The sequence below is a fragment of the Cucurbita moschata genome, unplaced genomic scaffold (assembly GCF_002738365.1).
Source record: "Cucurbita moschata cultivar Rifu unplaced genomic scaffold, Cmos_1.0 Cmo_Scf00016, whole genome shotgun sequence".
Classification (NCBI taxonomy): Eukaryota; Viridiplantae; Streptophyta; class Magnoliopsida; order Cucurbitales; family Cucurbitaceae; genus Cucurbita; species Cucurbita moschata.
In genome coordinates, this window is record NW_019268532.1 from 278,767 (window position 1) to 305,875 (window position 27,109).

Consider the following 27,109-nt stretch of genomic DNA (forward strand, 5'->3'; position numbering starts at 1 on the left):
GCTCCCTTTCCTTCGTCACATCTCATTTTCATGGCCTATTTCCAACAATCCTTGAATCTCTGGTCTGATGATTGTATAATAGTGTTGATCTACATCAACTTCGGCCTTTAAGTAAAGGACTTGAAGTTCAAAGAGCCATTGAAATGGAGTGTTGTAGTAGACATTTTATATACACCGTTGATTCTAGCAATGCTGGTTTGAATATATAGGTAGTGAATTGGAGGTGAAAATGAACCAGAATGGATCTCATGGCTCTTTCTCATTATTCTAGTTCATGCTTTCTCTTAACTATATAGTTCATCCGGGGGAGAGATCGAACTTTAAGAAATAGAAATGGGTGTTGTTTCTGTAATGTTATTTGTCATCATAGTTCTCTTCGCTGGAAAAATCAAGCAGGAATAGTTTTGGCCATCTTTTTCATGGACTGCTGTATAACCTCCCTCCACGTAGGCGGCAGGTCCGTGTCTAAATAGATTTATGAGTTAAATCTGTGTATACACCTTTGTGTTGGTAAAGGTTATAATACAGTATCCACACACACAAACACACACCAAACGAACATAGGACTTGATATTTAAGGCTTATTTGAGTAGAGGTAAGAGATTCGAATTTTCGGTCACGGGAAAAGTAAATCATTCACCAGATACCATATTTACCTATTATGTACAGATTTCAATCTTTCATGCATCTTCTTAACATGGGATTAGTTCTAAAAACTCAATTCCCTGCCGTAGGGGTTGGATATCATACCACACATCAATTTCTCAAACAGATTCTTAATAAAGCCATCACTTTGAAGGTTCTAAGTTCGAACTTCAAAGGCTTGCATAGCCCGCAACTGACCAGACGATTACCGGGTTCAGCTGACACCTTCGACTTCACTTGACATGATTTGATCAGCAATCTACATTTTCTATGAGTTGCAGCAGCAAGTTGAAGCAACGTAAAGATTGCTTCATGAGTATCTATCTATCTGGATTGCAGGCTTGTTTGAAAACAAACATCATCAAAGGATTGATTCTCCACTAGATCATTAAGATAAGAATGATGTTTTAAATGATTGACCAAATCATTCATTGTCAGATAATAGAAATGGAGGATGAATTAGAATCTGCTAACAAACAAGTCAAACTGGATAAAATGTGACTGTCTTTCACTCTAAAATGACACTTCCATTGTCAAACCTTGATGGTCACACTGCACATGCACAAGCCAGATGGTTTAATGTCTGAGGTCTTCCATTCTGAACCTGGAGCTGCATTTGGATCGTACAACAAAGTACGGTATTCGGGTTCGTTCTTCAACGAGAAGAGCAACAGCTTCCCATCCACTATGCCAAACCGAAATCCAATGCTAGAGCTACCAGTTAATGGAACAGGTACCATCTTCCATGAATTATCCTCTGGATTGAACATAGATAGCTTTCGTTGGTTCTTCCATTCCATACAGAAGAGTTTCTTACCTACTACAGCATGAGCAGTGACCATTACACAACCATTCTTCATCTCGTTCCAACTATGTCTCTTGGGATTGTACACGTCGACGAACCTCGAATTTCCAATGGTGAAGCTTGACCTTCCACCCATGACGTACAGCTTACCGTCAAATCCACACGCAAAACAGCCTGATCGAGGGCGGCGAAGGCTTTCAATTAGAGTCCACTTGTCAGTTTCGGGGTCATACACCTCAGCACTTGCTAGATTGTCACCTTCTATACCATAGCCTCCAACCACATAGACAACTCCATCAACCGCAGCACAAGCAAAATCATATCGAGCTACGTTCAAATTGGCTAATTTGCTCCACCTGCATCCATGTTTGAAGAAGTCACATGACTAACTAGTGAAAACCCAACTCTACTTTCCCCGTAGCAAGCAGAGAAATTAAAAAGCAATCATAAACAGAAGCTCAATCCACTATAACTACAAATAAAGAAGCGCCTTCTTAACAGTCAACACTACCATAAACATGGGAGTGTCTTGAAATTAATAGCAGCGCGATTTCAAATTCTTTTATTATATCAACAAAAACCATTGTATATAATTATAAAAATAAAAAATAATTGAATAATATGAATTTTAAAAAAAAAAAATCAAATCCCTACCAAGATATCTGGAAGCTCCAACCAATAAAAACCTAATGAATCTAAAAAATCAGGGAAAAAAAAATGAATCGGAAGATGATCCAATCAGGCTGAAAAATATGAATAAGGGAAGTAATAAAGGGTAATTAGAAATGAGAATCAGATTTATCAACCAAAACAGGCCTAACGTTAATCATAATAAGTATAAAAGCAACTTCTTGGAATATATGTTTCTAAGGTTAATATGGATAACAGACCTGTTAAGGCAAGAATCATATTGATAAACGTCGGATGATACAGAATCAGTCCCGTCAGCAATCGAATAACCAGCTATGACAAGAAGCTTCCCGTTCAAAACCACCACTTCAAAACCAGCCTTCATTGCCCCAGGCATCGGGGGAAGAATTCGGAATTTGTGTCCTACACAATCAAATACTTCCCAGTGGCACTCCTTCCTTTCAGTATCCATAGTTAAGAAGTACAGCCACTCCTCAACAGCACCAGCTAATTTCCTCTCGGTTATGAAATCCTTACCTTTAATGAATGACCTCCAATTCTTGCAGACACCAGCCATAGATGGGTGGCTAGAACGTGGAACCAGGGCAAGGCACAGTTTTGCAACATCATCGGGCAAGCCAGGAAAGAGAGACTTGTCAGACTCATAATCAAACTGAGTGGATCTGGTATCGCTCTTCGAATGACTAACTGAATTCTTTTTAACAGTGTTGATGATGCACATGTTTATTTCTGTGAACCTCTTCTTTCCAGAAATGAATCCAGGCATTATACAAATAAAGTAACCAATTAAATCATGTACAACGACGACTGTTTTTCTTCAACAGTATCGCTCAAACAGTGCAATAACTTGATTGAGTTCAATTAAAGAAATTCGTGATATCCTTTACTAATTGGGATTCTGCAAGACCAAGGCATAAAGGAAGTTGCAGAACGGATCACTTGAGCAGCAAATGCAGAGGACTTTCTGTGTCTTGTCCAATCTGATTCAAAGTCCATGCCAGAAAACTCACGATTATATTTACTAGATATGGCAGTATGAGTGATGCTCTGCAACTTTATAGAGTTCCCTCTTTCTCTATGCATTGCCAAAATACCTACACATCGTGCAGCATAAAGCTTATAACCCAAGTTCTCGTGAAAGTGACAGCCGATGAGCATGTATGCACAGTGTCAGATTTGAAAGAAAAACATACCAGTCAAGGCCATAGAACTCGCCAAGTTAGCCCCCCATGACTTCCATTTGAAAATAGAGAGAAACTGAAAGTCTGAAATATGGAAAGTCATAAAGATTACACGCTTAATATCAAAGGCAAATACAAATCGGTTGATTATTACTTTAAGTCCCAGATCACAAGAATTATAAGGTCCAAGCTTAAAATGATATGAAAAAAGGATATAAAACCAAAACGAGTTCATATCATTTGAGCTTATCTTTCAACAGAGGTAGAAGGAGAAACAAAAAATAATAGAAGATGCACAAACAAGCGACACATGCATGGGCCAAAAAGACTCGTCAAACACCGAGTATTGGGTTTGACACGTGTTCTTATTCAGTATTCGAAGGGTGAGAATGGCGATGCCGAACAAAGTGACAGTAAATATCTCAGCAGCTTCTTCATAATGAAGCAGATAGAAGCCGAGCTTAGCAGAGATATGGAGGGAAATACAAGCAAAGCAGCCAACAAGTTGGGTCCAACAGTCACCTTCAAGAGGGTACAAGAAAACAGCTCTTCAACCGGATCTGAAGTCAATTAATCTTCTACACAGACACTGAACTCAAAAATTGAATAAAAGTAAAAGAATCCCTCAACATTATAGAATCGCGAAAAAACAAGATGAACCAGGAAAAGTTAAGCTGTTCGTTCTCAAAGACCAACAAAACTTCCATCGCATCAAAATCACAACCATAAAAAACGATATAGATACATGAACACTGAACTCAGAAATTGAGCCGACAATTCAAGACCCTAGCAAAACGATGAACAGCAGAATCTAGAGCAAACAAAACAATGGCAAAGCATAAACAGCCGCATAAACACAACAACACAGCATTGCATAGGATTTAACAAGCTGCACAGCTACGAAGTACAAAAAGAAGCCACTTCACCCCCCGCCTCCAAAAAATTACAAACAAGAATCACACAAATCCAAACTCCATGGATACAAAGATCCAGTGAAGTAAACTGATCTAAAACAGAAAATAAAAGAAAATACCACCAGATCTGCAGCAAACACAAGCCGGAATCGAAAGCGGAAAAAAAAAAGAACATAATCAATACAGCAGATTCAAGATCAGAAAGAGAAGATTACCAGAGAGGCGGCAGAAGCAGCAGCAGCAGCAGCAAAGAGGGTTGTTGAGAGATTTGAAAAAAATGAAGAAGATGTGGTTGGTCTCTAGGGTGGGGCTGAGATTGAAGAAGATTTATAGAGAACCAAAAATAGGAATGAAAAAAAAAAAAAGAAAAGGATAAAACTGACAGAACCGGACCACGTCAGAATGAGATTTTCCGCGCAATTGCTCGCCAAGACACGAAGGAGACGATAATTGTCGTCTTTTGTGTTCCCCCGAATTAAGGAATTAGCGAAATAAAACAACTTAATTAATTAATTACCTGTTTCTAATTTTATTATCTTATTTTTAACCTTAATCTCCAATTAAACTTTCTTTAATCATGAGATTAATTTAGTAATTTCGGAAAGCTCAAACAATTTTTACAACTAACCAAAAATTAAATTAGTAAAATAATATTTTGCAATACAATTTCCAAATAAATATATAATTTTATGAAAATACTCCTCATCGTGACCATATTTTAATTATTTTTATTAATTTTTTTAATAAATTTTCTATTTCCACTTATTTAGCTATTATTCCTAAATCAATGATTTTTTTTAAATACGATAAGTTGGAATATTGCTCAGAAAATTCGTTGAAAATTAATAAAACGTTTTTAAAAATAAGTGAATTTATATGGCATATTTATTTTCTCGTGTAATTTACCCATTTAAATTCTAGAAAATCTTAAATGAATAAAAATTTGGTTAGGGATTCAATTAAATAATTATTCAAGAAGAAAAACATTAGGTTATAAAATAATTAAAATACCAATTTCAAGAATTTCCCTCAAATGGAAATAGAGGATCATATATTATATATATATATATATAGTTTTATTTCATTCAATAATTGGAGGGTAACATTACAAAATTGCCCCTAACTCAATATCAACAAATGTCATTCATAATGGGGGAAAAAGTCAAAAAGGAAATGAAGAAAATAAGAGGAGGGACGGCAAGTTGGGCAATAATTACTTAATTAGACAAATAATCACTTTATTTATGGCTTCAACGATTTATACCTCCCAAATTGGACTTTCTTCCTTAAAATATACTAATTTTATCCAAACAACCATCCTTAATTTATTTAACCTACTTTATTAGCCAACAGTTTTCCTCTTATTTTAATTAATTTCATTCCATTTTAAACGGTGAAATCATAACTATTTTAATAATATTTTATATTTTACATGTAGTTCAAAATTAAACTTTCTAGAGTTATAACTGGATAACACGACTCTCCACAATTGTATCATATTGTCCACTTTAAGCATAAACTCTCATCGGTTTGCCCCAAAATGTCTAATACCGATGGAGAGAGTATTATTTGATTATAAACTCATGATCATTCCCTAAATTAGCGCCAATGTAGGACTTTCATCATCCAACACCTCCCCTCGAACAAAGTACGTCTCCTCTTAATCGAGGCTCGACTCATTTTTTTTCTTTTGGAGTCTTTGTCATTTTTTTACTATGCCTTGAGAAGCCTCAACTCCTCCTTTTCTTTTGGAGTCCTTTGTTTAACATTTGAAGATTCACCAATCTATATTGGCAATTTGAAGATTCACCAATCTATATTGGCACCGAGGAGCCTCGACTCCTTTTCTTTTAAAGTCCTTTGTTTGACATTTGAGGATTCACCGATCTATTGGCACGACTAAGTTTAGGATGACTCTGATACCATGTTAGATGAACACGACTCTCCATAATGGTATGATATTGTCCATTTTGAGCATAAGCTCTCATGGTTTTGTTTGGGCTTCTCAAAAGGCTTTATCGAGATGAAGGAGAGTATTATTTGATTATAAATACATACGATTCATATGTTGATTATAAACGCGATCATTCATTAAATTACATTGGTGGACAATTAATAATATTTGGAGATATTAAATTTGAGGTCGAGTAAACGTGGCTTAAGCTGGACTATTGATTCGCATCGATTGCGTTGCCGTTACCACACAACCACATCGATCGCATTTGGATTCCAAGTGACAGAGACGAGCGATTTTGGTTGACAATGCTCTTTACGAACATTATTCAGAGGAATTACCACAAACAAAACTTGTGGAAGCCATTAGCGCGCTTCTCTTAGAACAACAACAATCAAACTCTACCTGGATTTCACTTTCCACGGTTTGCTGCAATTCCGTGAACCTTGGACCTCGGATTTCCTTCTGCTTTTGGTGAAGAAATACGAGTGGAGGGGAAAAAAGAAGGCGTCGATTTCTGTTCATAATCGGAAGAAGACAGCAGCGACGTCGACGCAAATGGAGGTCAGATTCGATGGCGATCGGCGCTGGTGAGCGTAGTGGTCCTCGTGAGAGGAAGAACGAGCGACGGTCAAATCAAAATTGGAGGGGGCTGAGTTGAAATTGACGGCGTATGGCGTGGATTGTGGAATGACGAAGGTGGAGGGCCCCGTTCGAGCGGCCAAATTGCAGCGACCGCCATTGATGGAACTCGCTAGGGCTTTTTTTAAGACCCCATTCCTTCGATAGAGACGAGCGCTTCACCTCCATTCCCACTCTTCCACGTCATTGTGGACGTCTTATTTTCCATTATTGGACACGTCGCTTCTATTTTGTTTATACATATATTAATATCATCCATTTTTATTCGTGATCGTAAAATTATAAAACTATTTTTAAAGTAAAAAAATGAACAAAAAAAAAAAAAAATCAACGTATTTAAATGTAGCTATTTCAAAGTTAATATAAGCTAGATGTATTTTATATAATATAATTTAAAAAATATTAAAATTTAAATCTTTAATCTATTTAAATACCTACTGGCAATGATGGACGACAACTGGACAGAGTGGTTATTGAACTTGAAAAATTCAAATAAAATAATAAAGGGATTTTATTGAAGAAAAAAAAAATACAAATTTTTGATATGGACCATCGAAATTGCGTATCGGTAGGTTTTGAACCGTATCGGTAGGTTTCGAACCGACCCAATTGCTTAGTCTATCTTTTTTTTTCCATTTTTTTATGTTTTATTTGTCACTTAAAAAATTAAATAAATAAATTTGACCTTTAAGGATAGGCTTGTGGGGTTTAGATAAGCTATCGATTTGGATCCACCTCAATTCTTTTTATTATAAATTTCTCAAATTAAACTAAATTCGATTAGGTCATAATTAAATAAATAAAACGAATGTCTCATATTAAAAAAATGTCTTAATTTAGAGGACAAAATATTTTTAATAATTACAAGATTAAATTAAATTGAGATGGTCGGAAATCTAATTTGATTAAATTATATTTAACAGAAATAGATAAAGATATTTAAACCGTCAAATTATGTTTATCGTTAGAATTTTAATTTTTCAAAATTTAAAATATAATTCATCGAAAAATTAAATACACATAAGATTAAAAAAAAAAGTTAGATATTTATCGTAAGATAATGGGTTATATTTTATTTTTTTTATAAATATTATATTATAATATATTTAAGATGAAGATCAGGAGAATTTAAACCTACCATACCTTAAAAGAGGATAGAATAAATACTCAAGATAAAGAATTTTGAAATTTAGTTAAAATATGAAAGTTTTGATAAGGAATAAAGATAAGCAGAGGAAAGTTTATCGGGAAGTGTTTGGTTAATAGATTAAGTGTTGGCTTCAAAATCAATCAACGGCTCCGTTATTTACGTATCCAAACACAATTTCAGTGCACGTTTTCATTGTCAAACAAATATTTAATGGATAAGTTTATGAAATTATTAAATTAGTTGACTTCTAAATAATTAAAAGTCAAATCAATATTTATACTATACATATTAATCAACTAAATATAAATTATAAAAACTAAAATTTCAATCAACTTATTCTTTTGCATAATAAAATTAAAACATTTTAAAATCTAAAAAAACAATGAGGAGAACGTTATTTAAATTAGTTTTTTTTTTTTTTTTTATGTTATTAATTTTGAATTAAATTGACCCATTCAAGAAGAGGAACACGGGTGTTCAAAAATGGATGTGGCTCCACGAGTCCCGAGAGGGTACAGTGGTTGTTATTGGAATGGTCAAAAGTGCATAAACAGCGATAAGGCCGAACCTTCGACACCTCACTTCAAAGTGGCGTCTTTTTTTTTTAAGCAACCCATCACCAACCATACTCACCTTATCCTCTTCCAATTATTTTATTATTTTTTTAAATTATTTTCAACTATTTTTTACTAGATAACTGGACTTTATTAAATTTGGTTACAAAAGTAATTCGTAGGAATATATATGTTTTTTTTAAAAGAATTGTAATCTATAACGTCTAATCACACTTTTTTTTTTAAATTTATTTAAGAAAGAAGATTTGTTTAATATAATATTAAAAATACTAAGATGGGGAGATAATAATTTTAAAATTAAATTATAAGTTTAGTTTTTAAATTTTTAAATAAGTGTTTAAATATATTTAGATGTGTCTATTAAATAATTATTTTTTTAAATTTTGTATATCATGGATCTCTAAACTTTTAATTTTGCGTCTAGTACATCTATAGACTTTTTAAATTTTATATTTAATATTTTACGCTTTTCATTTTTTAAAATATTAATTGATATAATAAATATAATATATATATATATATATATATATTTTTTTTTTTAAGGAAAATAAGACTTAAATTTTTAATAGGTTTGTGAATTTAAAAAAAAAAATCGAATAAATAATAAAAAATTCAAGTACTCCTTCTAGGCAAAAACGGGTTGGGCCTCTATGAGAAAGACTGAAGAGAGCCCATAAATAAATGGGCCTTGCTCATCATTCAAATGTGTTAAATGGGCTGCGCTTGACCCTGTATGGCCCATTTTAGTCATACGACAAGTAGTTCTGGACGGGAACGGCAATTGGCTCCGCTTTGGTATGGAAGGTTCGACCGTCGGATTCTCAATGAAATGCCTTCATCTTCTCCGGTGGAAGATATAATTGCTCTAGATTCAACGATGACGAAGATAAAGATGTCTTGAATATTCATTTTCGGGTTGAGTCTGAGCTATTTTAGGAGTGAATTCGTTTTAGTTTTGAATTTTGTTCAATCTCAGAAGTCGATATCTGAATTTTGTTACCTTCATGGCGATTGCTTCCATTTCTATGCTCCGCCACCACTCCACCTCCATTGCTGCTATTGCATCAGTCCCGGGCTTCGGAAATGTTCTCCGGCGATGCTTCAACGTCCGATGCCTCTCAATCGTTGCCAAACAGCATAACCCTAACAATGTCTCCAATAAACCTCCGCCAAGCAAGAATCTACTCCGAGCTAAACACACTTTCAAGAATTATTCGTCTCTTGCACCGGTTCTCTCTCCCCAAGATATTCCTCCTCTCTCCGAATCTCAAGCCATCGGCACCGTTGCTGCTGCTCAAGCTAATTTCATGCGCGTAATTGTTCAGTCGCTTCCTTCTCAGCTTTCTGACAGTTCGAACAACGATTCGGAGCGTTCTGGAAGCTTAGAAGGAGATTCTTTGGATTCTTCTCGCCTTGGAATTGAGTTGCTCTGCGTAGTGAAGGCGGTGCTGAAAAAGATAAAGAGGAGAGTGTTAGTCGGGGACAAGGTGGTCGTTGGTTCGATTGATTGGGTGGACCGCAGGGGAATGATCGAGAATGTCTTCCAAAGAAGCTCGGAGATCCTTGATCCTCCGGTAGCCAATGTGGACCATTTGCTTGTGCTCTTCTCCATAGAGCAGCCGAAGTTAGAGCCGTTTACACTTACAAGGTTTCTAGTGGAAGCAGAATCTACCGGAATTCCCTTGACGCTGGGTCTCAATAAATTGGAACTCGTCGATGAAGAGGTTAGAGTTTGAATCTTATACTTACTAAGCTCTCTGATCATAACTATTTTGGTCGCTTAGGCTATATCTGAAATCTCTAGCATCATCTGCCAATACTTTTTCTCATGAATACGAGTAATGACAGATTGTTGAACATGAAGGATTTTCTGAACACCTGAAACTGAACTTAATCTCTGAAGGTTTAATATCGTGTGAAAAGAGGATTCAAAGTTCATGTTCTAGTCCTACAATGTAGCCATGGTAATTTAGCAACTTCTGTTCATAATTTGGAAATGTGAAGGTATAAACGAGCTTCAATGAAAGCATGCTCTAGTCCTACTACTTGACGAAAAACAAAGAGAACAAACCTTACAGATCTCTCTTAATTAGTGGAAACAATAGAGAAATAGCATGAAAAAAGTGCTTCAATTCTATTTTGTGTATTGAGATGAGAAATTTACATGTATTTGTAGGACCAAATCCACTGATTAGACTACTAACCTTACAATCTCTCTTACCAACCTCACTAAGTGTCGAAGTCAGGTCCCTCCTAATTACAAGCCACTACCCTAAATGAGTGGCACTAACATCAATTGACTAAGTCAAATTACTTGATCAGTAAGTTTTCACTAGTCTTTAACTCGACCGATACCCCACAAGCCTGTTGCTTAATTGTCAACCACAGTTATGTTATAATTTTTGCTACTTTGCTCTGTACATAAACTTTGTTCTTGCTTCCTTGACATATTGCATACTCTCTAGTTTTGGATCCTGCTTGAATCTCTCTAGGAGAGCAGTGATTGTTCAAAGTTTCTTGTAACTATGCATGCATGCATTTCCTTTCTTGATGCTGACAGTTATTAGGAATGGCATATTGCAGACAGTAGTTTCTTGGAAGTCCAGACTGCGCAGCTGGGGCTATGACCCCCTTTTTTGCAGTGTTCAAACAAGGATTGGACTTGATTCCCTAGCATATATTTTGAGAGATCAAACTACAGTTATTGTGGGTCCAAGTGGAGTTGGGAAATCAAGTCTCATCAATGCTCTGAGAAGCAATAACCGTGCTGCTGATGCTGTAGAGGGAGATAATTGGTTTGATCCCGTGTGTTCAATCATTCTTCCAATTTTAACTGTGTTGTTTTTGTTGATTAGTGTATTAATTCTGGGGCTTTCTTGATCACTCGGTTCATAAGGGTTTGTATATTTTTCTGGTCTATTCACAGATTCGAGATAGCAAGTGGTTTGAGGATCAGCGTGTTGCAGAAGTTTCGACAAGAAGCGGTAGAGGGAAGCATACTACCCGTCATGTTTCTCTCCTACCGTTGATGGGAGGGGGCTATCTTGCAGATACTCCTGGTTTTAACCAGCCTAGTTTGATGAAAATAACCAAGCAATCACTTGCCCAAGCCTTCCCTGAGGTGTACATCATTACTCAGCATTGTTGACCATCATTACCAATGCTTATAATTCTGGCATAAATTTCAACTTCTGTGGAATTTCTTGTGTTGAACTAACTTCTTTGTACAGATCCGGAACAAGCTTCTTGCCAGTGAACCTGCTAAATGCTCTTTTAATGATTGCTTACATCTTGGCGAACCGGGTTGCGTTATTAATGGAGATTGGGAGCGATATCAATACTATTTCCAACTTCTTGATGAAATCAGAATTAGGGAAGAATTCCAGTTGAGAACATTTGGAACGAAAAGAGAGGGGGATGTCAGGTATGTTTACCTTAGAGATTGTGAATAGTTACACTAAAATATTGCTTCTTTGATCTTGTGCTTGAGAGAGGTAATACATTAAATAGAATCCATTGATCTGCGATGTTATTTCCTTTCAGCATTTTTTTTATATGATTTTAAACAAATTAGAACGCTAAACATTGAAAGGGATGTCTGCAAATGTTTTGTAAATGTGCCTTTGATCATTTGGCAATACTGCTGTGACTTTTCTAGTAATAAGGAAGTAGGTTTGCTGCTTTCTCTAAGCGTTTATCACTTCGATATCGTAATTACTTTCGAGGATCTCATCTTGTGCTACAAAGATTATTAATCACATTTGATAAAATATTTTGATTGCAGTTTTATATGCATTTATATTCATATAGCATTTGTGATACTACTTCGGATTAGGGGCGTCGTTGTCGAAAGGAACTATAACTTGTTTATGTGAATGGCCCTAATAGTCCTCCTACTGACCTTATGCCTTTATTGATATATATTCGAATAACAATATCGAGTGGTTACCTCGAATCCTCTTTCATTCTCATATGAGACGAATCCAAAACTATAGTGATGGAAGAACTTTTATTTGCAGGATTAAGGTTGGAGATATGGGTGCGCAGCAAGCAGAACCAAGGTTGGAGCTCAAGAAGCATAGGAGACAATCTCGTAAGAGAGTGAACCAGTCGATACTCAATGAGTTGGACGAGTTGGAAGACGAAGATGACGACTCGTTGGAGGAGGATGATCCCATTTTGAGGGCAATGAGGAACGAAAACAAGTAGGAGCAAAGCCATCAGCGGCATCTATAAACCCCCCAGTGTATATACTTTCCTTTCACTTCTCCGACTCTTACATGCTGAATAAACTTGCTAAGAAAATTGACGATTTCAGAATTCTAATGCTAAATTTCATGTTCTAAACATTTTTCACATGATTATCAGCTCTTTCTAATCGTTTGTAAATTTACTCTGCAAGTGGTTATTTATTAACAAAAACATTTTTATTATAACAATATAATTATATTATACAAGTTGGACCTTAATTCTGTTTTGTCTAATAGATAATTAAATTTCTAGTTTGTTATAAAAAATCTTTAAACTAATTATTCTATTATATATAAAATTAATTTTTTTGTCCAATAAAATTCTAACCTTTTGGATTTAGTAAAATATAGAATAGGTCAATAATGAATGCCACACAAAATTAAATCGAAAAATCTAAAGTTTCTTTATACAATCTATAGACAAACTTGATAATTTAATCGAACTATTATCGATAAATCTACCGAGCTCGGCTTTTAGAAGTTTGATTATGTTAATGTCACTGTTATTTATTTGTTAGTTTAGAGGAAGGAGACCAATAGTGGCCACTGACTATGCCATGGGGGGATCAATCTGATCTCATTATGAAAAATTGAATCAAATTATCATATAATGTGATAGCAACTTGAACTGGAAGGTTCCGAGTATAACATGTCACACAAAACATCTAAATCATAATACCTCCTATATAGTGACTTATAATTAAACTCACTTCAAAACAAAAATGGCACTGTAAAACCCAGATCAAAATTTGTACTTCTGATTCAAGAAGAAGCACCGCTTCGGATCGCTCGACCTTTCTTCGATTTGCCTGTAGCCAGCTGAGTCTCAGGCTGTAGAATCATGAACAATAAGAAAGCAATCTATCTATTTCCTTCACAGCACAAATGTAAATTAGGCAATCTAATTGGTTACCTCCTTCTTAACAGGCTCTTCTTTCTCAGACAAAATCAACTCAATATGGCAAGGAGAAGACATGTATGCTGCCAATCAAAAGGAAAACAAAGGGAAAGGAAATGTCAGGCAGGATGTTTATTAAGCAGACATCCAGAGAAAAAATAAGTAAACTGTATTCAGAACATACGGTTGATTCTTCCATGAGCGCGGTAGGTTCGACGCCTTTGCTTCTGAGCTTGGTTTACTTGGATGTGAGATACGTGGAGCAAATCAACATCCAGACCCTTAACCTGAAAGAACATAATACTTATAAGCAACAGTGAAAAAACTGAACTTATGAGCAACAGTTTAGAGTGAAACTAAACAGGAATTATTACATACTTCAGCGTTACTCTCGGCATTCACAAGCAAATCTAGAATAAACTTGGCAGATTTGACAGGCCAGCGCCCTTGGCCATTGGAATGCCTGTTCTTTGCCTGGGCAGTTCGTCCAACACCACCACAGAAGCGACGAAAAGGAATGGCCTGCTTGTGGGCAAGTACATCCTCTAGGTACCTCTTGGCCTTGACCAGCGGCAACTTCCTGATGGCATGGGCAGTTTCCCTTGTGTTCTACAATATAAAGATTAACATGTTAATGTCGTTAGTTTGATCAACATGATGCACTGAAATATGCAAGTAAAGCTACAAGCTAAAATATGTCGCATCATTTACTGAACCTTCAGACACTATGGGTTACAGAGGTTCACCCAATAACAATGCATATAATTTCCCTGAAGTTTACGAGAGCCCTGTTCATAGAAGGCAACAGAAGCCCTGCTTTTATCATCAGGTTACACAGAAGTAATCATGGAAAGCTAGACGATGTCGGGTTAATGCGAGTGGCAAAAAACATAAGGATTCAGCACTTCTTTTCAGGTCTGGAAAAGGCGAAAGCTCACATATATTATCACTTATCCAATCCATTACTTGCACCGGAAAGGAAATATGGCCCTGAATCAAATATTTTGTACATCGGAAAGAAGTAGAAAACAGTTCATGGAAACTAAGAAAATATCAAAGCTCGGAATGGTGAGGAATTAAACCTACCTTAAAGTGGACTCTGAGGTCCGAACCTCTGGCTTTGCAGGCTGAAAAGAGAAAGAACGAAGTGTCAGTTCAAGGCAAAAATCTCAATGAAGCCATAAAATTCAAGCCGATAGAAGATAAACAAAAGAAATGCAGAGCTTCAAACAGAAATCGATCGAAATCCACAAGAAACATACATTTGGTGGGATTGTCGGGTTCCCTCGAGTACTTAACCTGCAACAATGAACATAAAGAGGAATTCAAGATTATCGTACACATAAACCTCACATGACATTGTTATGAAGAATAAAACAAGAGGATAAAAGACGAACCATAGCGACGTCTGCAACTTCGGCTTCTGAAAAACAGTTGAATTACGCGGTGACTGAGGTAGAAGAAGAAGTGCTTGAATTAGGTTTATAGGCAGAGAAGGACAAAACTCCACAAAACCCTAAAAAAGTCAAAGGGGGCTTATAAGACCAACCCTATTTCTGGTTTGGGCTTCATGGGCTTGGCCCATTTTGCATATTTCTAGTATTTTTTTTAATAGTTTAACAAAATATTACTTTTTTTTTAAAAAAATATATATAATTACAAATTTTATTATCATCACTTGCAAAACGAATCCCACATTTTAGTTGAAATTATTTTTAAAAAATGTCAATAATATGTTAAATAAAATATTTGCAAATCTATCATTGTTTTTTCTTTTTCCTTCGTCCTAATAATAATATACCATATTCCAAATATTTCCGTGTTTTTTTCCAAATATTTCCTGTTTTGTTTTTTTCCACATATTTTCTGTTGAAGATTACTGGGAGTGAGTCCCACATTGGTAATTTAATGGAAGATCATGGGTTTATAATTTAGTGGAAGATCACGGGTTTATAAGTGAGGAATACTATCTCCATTGGAGTAAGGCCTTTTGGGGAAACCCAAAGTAAAGTCAATATCATACCATTGTGGAGAGTCGCGCGATTCCTAACATGGTATTAGAGCCATGCCCTAAAACTTAGCCATGTCAATAGAATTCTAAAATATCGAACAAAGAATTGTGAGCCTCGAAGGTGTAGTCAAAAGTGACTAAAACTTAGCCATGTCAATATAAGTCTCAAATATCGAACAAAGAATTGTGAGCCTCGAAGGTGTAGTCAAAAGTGACTAGAGTGTCGAACAAAGGGTGTACTTTGTTAGAGGGGAGGATTGTTGAGAATTATTGGGAGTGAGTCCCACATTGGTTAATTTAGTGGAAGATCGTCGGTTTATAAGTGAGGAATACTATCTCCATTAGAGTGAAGCTTTTTTGGAAAGTCCAAAGCAAAACCACAAGAGCTTATGCTCAAAGCAGACAATATCATACTATTGTACAGAGTCGTGATCCCTAACATTTACTTCCCTTCCTGACCCGAAATAATTTAGTGTTGCTATTTTGATTTTTTTATTATTTAATAATCTAAATATAATCAATATATGATTAAATGACAGTTAAAAATAATTATCCACCATTAACACTACAAATAAAATATAGTTGAATTAGTTAAGAAATCAACATCCCATCCTTGCTTCAAACACTGGAACATTAGAAGTATCTAAAGTTTTCAAATCCATATGGAGAAACAGTTCTCATTACTAAAGAAAACAGACTATCACAGCTATCCTACAATCAAACTAATCAAGCTCTAAAATATTTTCCTATGAGCCTGGTTGGATGGAGGGGTGGAAGGACTGCTATTGTGGAGAAACAAACATCAAATAAGTTAAACCTGAACCTGAACCCGATTCGATCAGCCAAACTCTTGTGGATCCATAGCGTACCCGGGCGAGGATGATGAATCAGAAGGTGTAAGCAGACATGAAGCTGGAATATGCAATGACATCAACCCATTCTGGGAAAAGACTTTTCAGCTTCTTTACTTCACTTGTCAACTGTTGATCCAGTACTGCGACGTTGATTCTCAATTCTTCGTCATTGTTAGCCTACATTTCCCAGAGAGCTGAGCATGAGTCTACATAAACAGGTCTAACACACTTGCATCTTATAGCAAATTTCACTTCATGACTCGTCATAACAGCAAAACGTTCGGTATTAAGTTGCATCTTCTCAGAATGTAAGCAAGCTTGTACAGCTAATTAGAAGAAAATACTAAGGTGCATGAAGAAGGTAGCTAGTTTTTGGAGTGGGGTATTCAAACATCTAACCTATTGATTGAAGATATATGCCTCAACTAGTTTGGCTAGATGAGAAGATGGGTAATCGTGAAATATTGATGAACTTGCTTATAGTGAGAGCTTCTCAATTAGAACAAGAGATCATGTTCACTAAATGTATTGGCAAAAATCCTTGGTTACTATATATTGGATAAAAGCAAAATATGAGGAAAGAATGCAATGTGACCACTACGATGTGTGAGCTTGTTGTACCTCTAGCCAAAATGTCCAGTTTCTGTGGCTGGCTCCGCTAAGTCTACATATGTACGAGGGTGGCCCACCGTTGAGCGTCTCGGGTGCTGTTCCAATTTGTAAGGAGAATAATTCATGTCGGGAAGAAAATGGACATCAGATGCGAGACAGGGAACCGAACTAACCTGGAAGCTTATTGTCTGCAAATGACCAACTTGATAAAGGCCCAGTGATGTTTAGAACTGTGACCCAAATCTCCTCCAAGGAACTAGAAGAAGGATTGGCGGTCAGACACAACACCAAGCTTAGTATCAAAAGAACAAACATGCTTAATCCACCAGGAAGGTATTCTGGACAAATTTTATTTTTGCTATTTTACTACATGCGAACACCGATTCCCAACCCTACACGATATGAGAGTCATTCTGCCTATACGATTTTTCATTTTAGGTTCTAAAAGCAAAGGGGCTGCAAGAAACAAACAACTACAGCTTTTTTATATTATCTTAGTTCATTCTTGCAAGAAAAAGAAAAAGAACAGATAGGATGTTCATAACTCATTACAGTGCATGAATATTGTTGACTAGGATCAGCTAATATAATGTTGCACATATTAACCATGTAAATTATATTTCAAATAATAACTGTGTCCTGGATTTTAGCCTGGGGTAACAAAAGAGTTGAGTTACATACCCTAGAGAAAGTTCCAAGTAAACCCTTCGAGATCCATTATCCGAAATTGTTTGTGGCTTACTGGCAATCAAATAAGGGAAATATAAACCTTGCTCTGCAGTTGATTCTTTGGCAGGGAACTTCAAACTTCTTGTGAACAAGAAGGAAACAGGAAAAAGTGCCTGCGGAAGAAAAGCGGATACAAAATTTCATACCACTCACATCAATCCTAAGGCCTACGGTATAGTCCTGATTACGATTTGTTTCTTGAATTTCAAGTCTATTTTGCGTTTAATAAACGTTTTTTAAAATTCATCATAAATTGAAAGGTCAAAGTCCTATTAGTCACACTTTTTTCTAATCTACAGCAACATACCAGCCAGTTCTCTTGGCGAGACAAATTTGCAGTTTCAAAAGACAGATCTAAATCAGTCTGCAATTCCTTCGCCACATCAGGAGCATGTTTGAAAAGAAAGATTAGAGAATTAGAATCCACCACAGAGATTTCATAACTGGAGTTCTCAAGATGATTTGGACCTGTGACAAAATATAGTGCCAATTCAGAAAAACTAAAAGCAATGATTTCGGGTCAATAAAAGGGTTTGTTTATTATTATTTGGTCAGAATTGTCAATAAAACGTTTAAAAGAGGGGAAAAATAATTCTACCCTAAGGATGAAAATTGTAGATTGCTAATATTTATAAATTAGCTAACAAAGTTTTGTTAAAATTTCGAACAGAAATGTTATCTCCAAAGTTTATAAACTTCTTGAATCTGTAATCTTGACATCTACAACATTTAAGCTGAGCACGTAGATCAAGTAGAAAACACAGGGGTCTACTTAAAAACTGCAATGAGAGCAGTCTTACAAATTGGGAAGTGCTAGTGCAGTATCTTACAATGCCCAAAATTTTTAACACAGGCGCACACACAGTGACAAACTGCAGTAGGTAAGTCGGTCGAGAAAAGAAAAGACATTTTAGTAGGAAATTTTCCTAGACTCCGGGAGTATGGGTGCTACTCTAATTCATTTTTAGTTACCTCGACACTATTTTAGAATGATGTGGGGTTTATAGAATTTATGAAACAAAATTCATAGTGTGGACAGAGGGAGATGCAGTACAAGAGTACTAAAAAAATTCCTATTATAGTGTAGGTCTACTGTATCGATCATTGCACCTCATCAAAATTCTAAGAGAATATTTTAAAAGTGTCTTAATACCTGAAGTAAGATAAGTTTGCTGAAGAACTACCCTCTTCGGAGCAGCCATACTATATGGAAAGAATTGCGAGGAAACAGCCAACCCAATTACAATAAGCTGCAACAAGAATTGCAAGATGGATGACCTAGCTAACCAGTGTCCACAAACTGGAATTAGAGGACCAACGCACACACTAGTTACAACTCCAATAGTAGCCGCCACTACAATATCTGGAATGAAATACCCTGCAAGAATATTTGGCCATTTTAAAATTTCCCATTTTCCAGTGATAATTGGAATAACCGGACAAATTTTGAGAATGCATCTTTAGCATACAATGCATAGTAGAAAAGTTTCAGATAAGAAGAAATAAACTTACAAGTAAAAAAACTATAAAGAGACTCTTAGATTGGAATCTTATCTTTCTGATAAAATATGGCACATGATGGGAAAAGTATAGAGTTCCGATCCTCCCCACCCAACACACACACCCAGAAGATATAAGAAGTATTATAAGAAACATAAACAGAAGTGACAGATAACCATCAACAAAGTTCAAGCTGCCTCTTGCAAAATTTTTGTCAAAGTACTCTAGCACTGAAAAAATAATAATATGAAACTCCAGTTCCAAAAATTGGAATTTCAAAAAAACTGTTCATATCTAATAAGAATGTTGGAACTGAAGACCGAGAGCTCATCAAATGATCATTTTGCAATGTTTCTCCAGCCAGGTAACATGGGAAAAGGCAGTGGGCGTATCCCAGTTAATAAGATATGAAGACTGTTGAATGGATATCACACTTAGAATCCCACATGCCTTTGTGCATAAAAACTATTTAGGTCAGCTAGGTAACAGAAATGAAAAGTAGATGCTGAAACTAGATATTTGATGGAAAAATATTCCAGTTCAGGATACTAACCATACGGAGGTGGAATGGAGCCCATCATGCCCGTCTTCTCAATTAAAAATTGGGCAAGGAAGCCTCCAAAATACACAGAGTATGCAAGGTATGGAACCATGGGTATCACATAAAACAATATTGACCTAACAGATAAACTTTGATCAGACTACTAAAATTTCTTTCACCAATTTAACAACAGGAGTACTGATAAGAGAATTTTTAAAGAAGGAAAATATTATTCAAGTGGAGAAAAGGGAATACAACCAACAGATTCATCAACGATGTGGATAAGAACTGGAAGAAAGAAATTTTATCTACAAGCTAAGAATCCCATAATAAATTGATTTATAATTAAATTAATAGATTCAATCAGAATTGACGAACTGACACAACCATACTCCAGAGCCCAGAAAGAAACATGCCTAAAAATATCTAGATTCAAGCCTGCATCCATTTTACCACTGGTAAGGGTGAACAGTCAAACTAATTTCCTGACCTATCAGTTCACTTTTTTGGATGCCAGACAGGTGCAACTATCGACATAGTAAAACTGCAACTCCCAACACATGAAACATGCAAATGAGTGTGTGAATTTATTACAATTCATTTCAATATAGGTCAGGCCAAAACACGCTTGGATATTCTGGATGCAGCAAAAAAATGGAGAGAATTTATTTAAATTCGGAAAATGCATTGGGCAAGAAGAGATGCCAATTGGTATAGGCCTCCGTTTCGTTAGATAGATGGTAATGATAGAGGATGTAGCAAAAGATCGTTGAAATGGAACTTTAAAATTTGTTAGACTTGTTTTTTGAGCATGCAACCGCAGATACACAATAGATATTAGATTCCCTACGTAGACATATGCTTCAAGATGTTGCATCATTTTACAAATATTAAGTGGAACCTTGGCGGTTAGTAACTTTATTTTGTTTATTGCGAGTCCTAATATTTTGAACAATAACATATTAGTGTGTTCAGGTCATATTATGGTTTGTTAAATAATCCAGGTCGACAGACTTGAAATAATTTTTTTTGTTAAGAACACACTCACACTAATCACACCAGTAAACTACCTCTATCTGACAGGAAAATGATCATAGAGGAAGATTTGATTCAAATGATTAGAAAACATCAGGCAGAAACCTTTTGCTTAGAAATCATATCATTAGCATCAACAAGTCATAATTCTAAATCGTAATGTGCAGATTACAACCTGAGAGACCTGTGGCCATAATATTTGGCTGCCACGGAAAATGACAACCAGGCAGCAAGCATAGAAATGCACGTGAAGAAGGTCAAGAAGCCACCACTAAGCCCTGCTAAAAGATATGCCTGCATTTATGAAACTTCTTTGAGCAATCAACCCTTTGAAATTAAAAAATAATAATTACAATAACAATAATATTAATATTAATTCTTCCATTACAAGCCCGTTCACTTTGGTGAAATGATATCGTACAGGCCATATCCTTCAACATACCATTGTCAAACTGGAAAAGAATCCAAATGCGCCCCAAAACCTTGCTTCATCAGACACTGCCTGTGAGATTAAAATATCAAATTAGACCTCAGCAATTACATGGGATACGTGATGTCAATATGATTGATGTTACATATACATTTTATACCAGTAAGCTTTTAAAGTTGTCAATTTATAACCCAAAATGAGCATTCCAAAGATTGCACATCATAGTACAAAGCTTTTTACATCAACCAAAGAGGTAGGACATGATGGGTGCACCAAATTTGTTACTAGCCCAACGAATGTAAAGAAGTTGAAGGTCTAATGGAACTTCTAGAACAAAACTAATAAAACTTTCCAGACTATGGATGGGTCAAGATATTGGGTAAAGTTTTTGTCATATCCAAAACAAGGTGGTTAGGTTCGAGTCTTCATCGATCATATGGAAGGACACAATCTAACAGTAAATCACATAAAGATTGAATCAAGAAATTTCGAAGAATAGTTTTCAGGAAAAAGAAATGTAACAAATAAAATTTCTGCATTGAAGGAAATCGCCAGAGCAAATTCATTGTGTATGCAGATAGGCTTACTAAGCCCAAGGAGTATATGACTTGTGAGATACATCAAACCAGTTGACACTTGCTTTATATTGTTGCAATAACTGTGCACTTCATGTTTATTGAATAATTCAATTGATAAACTTTTTTGAGTTTTATATGGCCAGGTTGCACACATAAACTATCTGACCTTACTACATTTGAATGTCAAGGCAACTAGGATATTAACTTCTGGGTAGGTGGCCATCATGGCTTGAACCCATTTCCTCTAGGCCCTTTATTATTTTACATGGCCCTTATTGCAAGGGGGTTAACCCAAGGTAGTTAATTGATAAACTTAAAATAAAAAATAAAAAAGTGGATTTGATAAGTTGATTCTGATAAATAAATAAATAAATAAATAATTTTAAAAAACCAAAAAAAAGACATGAAGTGCATTACATATCGCACTTTTTTTTTTCTCCTTTCAATACTAATGAAGGATCGTTGCAAGCATCTTGAAACTCTCACTGATGCAGGAAACGTCCAGAATATTAAACACAACTTTAAAGCAAGTAATTTAGTGGCAAGTATTGTTGCAATATCTCATCAAATTTTAGACCGACATTTATCATTCAATTGTAACACGCAGATGAGATGAGATGAGATGAGATGAGATGAAGGAAGAAATATGAATAGATGACTTGATTGATAGTCCATTATATCCAGCCACCAAGAAGAGGAAAAAACCTAAAATCAGAGTTTTAAAGCATAAGATATGACTAACAAGTAAAACTAGTTTCATCTAAAGAAATAACAAAATAGAATTTCACCTCTCTTGAGGTTTGAAGAACCGAAACATCTTGGGAGAGAGGAAAGCAACTCCAAATAGTTCTTGGAATCAGAAGACCAACTAGTGAGCAGGGGATGAACATCAGATAAGCCAAGTATGGACGTGAAAACCTGAATTTAAGTTCCAAATGTCAATGAGAATATAAAAATTGCTTCAATGTCATCAAATCAGACTGTGGCCACCAGAAAGGTAGGTCCTTCGTGAGTTACTTGTGCCACTTAGATACCATAGTAACAGTAGTGAAATTAAACATACTATTTATTAACACATCAAGCCAAAATATATCTGTATCCATATCTATCTGTAGAGATAAGAGAGAAGCTAACAGACAAGTAAAAAAAAGAGAAAATACGCACCAGTTCATGGAATAGTTGGTGAATAGCAATCTTATGATGGAAAACATAATTGGAGAAACAATAGCAAGAAGAAACCCCAAGGCATGAAATAAAAATCCTGAAGATAAAAAATCAACAATGCTGATTCAATGACACAATTTTGGCAAGCTTTCACCATAAACTTTAAATTTAAAGCAAAATGAAAAATCAAACATTAAAGTTGATGTATAACGGAAATGCAAAGTAGAGGAGCAGTTGACGAAGCTTCTTAACAAAAAAAAAATGTGAGAAGAAATTATTTTACCTTTTGTCAAATCAGAAAATGTTGCCAAACATGAAGTCATGCTAAACTCCCGCAAGTTCAAAAGGAATGGCATTACTAGGAAGACGGCTATTGGAATTTTGTGAAGTACCAGAGCAAGCCTTCTAGAATAAAAGACCTAAAATTCATGGCTAGTAATGGCAATCATTAAGCTCGTACTAGTAAAATAACCGAAGTGTAACAAAATTCAAAGCATACCATAAACCATGAGAGGTAATCAAAGAAAATAGCCCCATCGTCTTTGTCCTGATGGATAGTAATTTCAGGAGATGCTTGCTTATTAAAATTTTGAAGCATCGAAGAATTGGCAAAGCCCTTTATTAAGCTGAACAAATTGTCTCCTCGTGCTTGGATGCTTCCAGGTCTAAATGCCATTGAATGTCTCAGAAAATTTTGAAGAACAAAAATATATTTAAATCCAAATCATGTATCTGTACCAAAACAGCAGATGTGATGCATACAATAGTCTCTCCACTGTATCATATGAGGTATGGTAAAAGTAACCACCCAAAATAAAGATAATATCTAGGCCAGGTATGTTGCCGTAATCCTCAGAAAACATCCTATAATCTGTATCTCCTGGAATAACTGGAAACACATCCTGCATGCAAATTAGAAAAACCAATAAACAGTACACAGGTGAAAAATACAGCAGTTTTATAACTGGATGCACAATCTCGAAAACAAAGGAAGATATTTGATTTAGCTATTGAAATATGAAAATAACAACCTGTTGCCTCAACAGGGTATTGATGGAGATGTCTATGGATGAAAACAAACAAGTAATCGTAATTTGAAACTAAGATTCTCCTTTGCAATACAAAAACATAAAACTGGAGAAGAATAATAGCTAAAGAAGAACCTGAGCAGCACTGTGTGCCATGGGGTACACAGCAGACTGAGCATAAATACGTGAAGGCCATGAGCCAGGTCCAGATTGACAAACTAAATCTATTAACAAAAAAAATGACCAAATTAGAGAAATGATAATGTGGCACGACATGCAGGAATTTTTTATTTATTTATTTATTTATTGGGAAAAAGGTTAAATTTCTCTCTGGGCCATACATTTCAAATTACTTTATAAATAAAATTTGAATCAATACAAGCTTCGTCATCAGTGTCAACATGTTCCATTCTTACAGTATGAAGGTACAAATATTTCGTTAAAAACCCATAATTCAAGCAACATTTCCATTCTTTAATGTAGGTACTCTATTTTCATCAAGTTCAATCGCTGAAAAAAAAAATCATTTTGTAGCACATTGTCAAACTCTGAAACTTAATCATAGATGGACAAGACTTCATTAACAATCAATAAGGATTATTTCTTACCTAAACCTCCAGTACCAGATGCTTCGACATTTACAAAAGCTCCAATTGTATCACGCCACCTATGTTTCTCCATAAATCCATGTGCACCCTGAAACATTATACAGCATAAGTCAAATGCTTGCTGTAAGCTAGAGAACTTCGGAAATTTCCAGACCAGAGCGGAAGGATTGTTCAAAACTGACTAATCATAACATCTGAACAAAGATAAAGCCGAACATTATCTGCGAGCATATGTTTGTACCAAATTCAAATAAAAACACTTTAAGTTTGACATCCAACGTAGCAGCCATCATTTTACAGTATCTAGACAAGCAGACAGAAAGAAAAAAAAAACTCTTGAATTATACCTTCCTCTAAAGCACAAATTATAATCATGAAGGCTGCCACAAATACAATAATAGTGGAAAGTTAAAGTTCATTTTTCGGTAAGAACCAAAGCCTGAATGCCTACCAACATAAACAGCTCTTCTGCACCATTGAAAAGAAAAATAACAGGACGAGGAGGAATCCATCCAGAGTCTACAATAAGTCTGCCAACTTCTAGCATTGATGCTGTGACAATGAAATATGTGATAAGAGAGTGTCATGATCAATGAAAGTAGTGCGGAGTTACTTTTCTTTGACAAGGGTTTTCCAGTACCCACCAACACATGAGCCACAATCACCGGCACCCGGCGAACCAAGTGGACTATCAAAATGACCATTTATTAGAACTGATGGGTCGGTGTCTAGCGAGTCCACTGATGAAATCCTGTCATCCAACAAGAGTGAAGTCATAGTAAATTAGTCATACTGCCTGAAAAGGCTATGCTTTGTTATTCGGAAGTTGGTACATGAATCACAACACATGAATGACTAATCCCACATCACGAATTCTTTTTCGTTCAATGATAAGAGATTTAAGCAGTTCCCAGCAGTTCCCAGGTCAATTATATAATTAAAATGAAAATTCAAGTATACCTCATTAAGATATTAGTGTGGTTTCGATATCCCAGTGATATGCTGTGGCCCAGAAACATCATATTAAAGGAACCATCAACAACTGTCTCCTCGATCTCGATTCTGTAAATACACAACTTCAGCAATACAGCAATCAAACTTCAATTATCAAGAAGCACATGCAGGTATGACATAGCGGACCATTTCGTCAGTATAAAACAACAGAAGCAATTAAAAATTGAATAGCTTCGTTAGTAGACATGAGAAACTACGCTGACCGGAATTTATCACTAGCACGCTCCTTCATCATCTCCAACTGCCCTTTTATATATCGAGCAGCTTCTCTAAAACCAGGACGACCCTCCTACAAAATATATATATATGCGTACATAAACCCAAGACTAAATCTTACAAACACATTAAGCTGTTTATTTATCAAAAATGACAAATTAATTGCTGGTTTCTTCCCTAGCGCACATTAGTGGTTACCAAGTGAAAGAAACAGAGCTGGAAAAGCTCAAATCATCATCCAAAATGAAGTTTCCTGGTAGAAGCAAACTAAAATGCATGCAAACACCCGCATACCTGACGACCGTCGATCTCTTGAGACAAAACTCTTACATGCTCCACCGCTCTGGCTTCAGAGAATCGATGAAGAGGCGCATCAATTGCGAGCGGCTTGACAAACTTCATGTGAACAATGGAGTGAACCAGCATCGACATAAGGCCATACATGAGAGCTAAACAGAGCAATAGCTTATAGCCAGTCGCATCATCGGAATTGAATCGGAGAGCCATCGCCACCAGCTCAACGATCTGAATCTGAACTCTGTAAATTTGGCGCGACGATGCCAATGTGAACTAATTTGCATAATCCACTGTCTTCAAGCCGTTCTATTTATACAAAATGCTTAAGATGAAAATTATGTGCTAATCATCGGTTAAGCCACCGATAGACGGCGAATTATAGAAACGATCTACCAAAACGACGCCGTTTGGGGTCAGGTAATTCTATGCTACGCGTGTATTTTGAAGATTCCATTTAATGCAATCGTGCCCGTTTAATTGGCATCTAATAACTTTTGGATTTTTGTGTATGGTGACGATTGCGTGCTCAGAAAGGGATTTTGGAATCGGGATGCATCCAAATAAGTTTGTTGGGTGATTTTAAGTGTTATAATTATTCAAAATTATTCTACAAAATCGTAAAAAATAAATAAATAAATAAATAAAAGTAGTTTTAAGTCAATTAATATATAAGAGAAATAGTGGAGTAGGTGATAAATTTAAAAAACTATATTAACTAATTTTAAGGATAAGATAATAGAATAATTTGTCCCTTGACAAACATTGTTCTGACTTAAGTTGGTGGGCCAACTATATTATGTCGTGCTGGAATATATTTCTTTTATTTG

The 27,109-nt window shown here is 35.6% G+C and overlaps 4 protein-coding genes, 1 long non-coding RNA gene and 1 other non-coding gene across 6 annotated transcripts; 2 read left to right on the forward strand and 4 right to left on the reverse strand.

Annotated features, from left to right (window-relative positions):
* Nucleotides 1-609: 609 nt before the first annotated feature.
* On the reverse strand, nt 610-4,538 carry LOC111454544 (F-box/kelch-repeat protein At1g67480). Its single transcript, XM_023096044.1, has 4 exons — nt 4,412-4,538; nt 3,295-3,366; nt 2,341-3,195; nt 610-1,806 (listed from the first exon to the last, which is right to left on the reverse strand). Exons 3-4 carry the CDS (start codon nt 2,865-2,867, stop codon nt 1,179-1,181), a joined length of 1,155 nt encoding a protein of 384 aa, XP_022951812.1. The 5' UTR covers nt 2,868-3,195; nt 3,295-3,366; nt 4,412-4,538; the 3' UTR covers nt 610-1,178.
* On the forward strand, nt 4,474-19,917 carry LOC111454548. Its single transcript, XR_002712447.1, has 3 exons — nt 4,474-4,484; nt 15,125-15,132; nt 19,364-19,917. It is a non-coding gene; the product is annotated as an uncharacterized LOC111454548 (long non-coding RNA).
* LOC111454543 (small ribosomal subunit biogenesis GTPase RsgA 1, mitochondrial-like) lies at nt 9,282-12,875 on the forward strand. Its single transcript, XM_023096043.1, has 5 exons — nt 9,282-10,241; nt 11,101-11,322; nt 11,444-11,638; nt 11,748-11,941; nt 12,537-12,875. The coding sequence occupies exons 1-5, from the start codon at nt 9,522-9,524 to the stop codon at nt 12,724-12,726; spliced, it is 1,521 nt and encodes a 506-aa protein (XP_022951811.1). The 5' UTR covers nt 9,282-9,521; the 3' UTR covers nt 12,727-12,875.
* Nucleotides 13,328-15,181, reverse strand: LOC111454545 (60S ribosomal protein L17-2-like). Its single transcript, XM_023096045.1, has 7 exons — nt 15,063-15,181; nt 14,928-14,964; nt 14,752-14,792; nt 14,044-14,274; nt 13,850-13,952; nt 13,681-13,748; nt 13,328-13,598 (listed from the first exon to the last, which is right to left on the reverse strand). Exons 1-7 carry the CDS (start codon nt 15,063-15,065, stop codon nt 13,530-13,532), a joined length of 552 nt encoding a protein of 183 aa, XP_022951813.1. The 5' UTR covers nt 15,066-15,181; the 3' UTR covers nt 13,328-13,529.
* LOC111454770 lies at nt 14,359-14,488 on the reverse strand. Its single transcript, XR_002712502.1, has one exon. It is a non-coding gene; the product is annotated as a small nucleolar RNA snoR74 (small nucleolar RNA).
* Nucleotides 16,236-26,602, reverse strand: LOC111454542 (endoplasmic reticulum metallopeptidase 1-like). Its single transcript, XM_023096042.1, has 21 exons — nt 26,280-26,602; nt 25,973-26,058; nt 25,716-25,817; nt 25,400-25,506; nt 25,207-25,307; nt 24,756-24,843; nt 24,283-24,371; nt 23,882-24,021; nt 23,619-23,784; nt 23,403-23,538; nt 23,120-23,216; nt 22,744-22,873; nt 21,390-21,449; nt 21,123-21,241; nt 19,925-20,049; nt 19,025-19,249; nt 18,179-18,339; nt 17,824-17,984; nt 17,316-17,398; nt 17,152-17,237; nt 16,236-16,707 (listed from the first exon to the last, which is right to left on the reverse strand). Exons 1-21 carry the CDS (start codon nt 26,490-26,492, stop codon nt 16,564-16,566), a joined length of 2,619 nt encoding a protein of 872 aa, XP_022951810.1. The 5' UTR covers nt 26,493-26,602; the 3' UTR covers nt 16,236-16,563.
* Nucleotides 26,603-27,109: the final 507 nt, after the last annotated feature.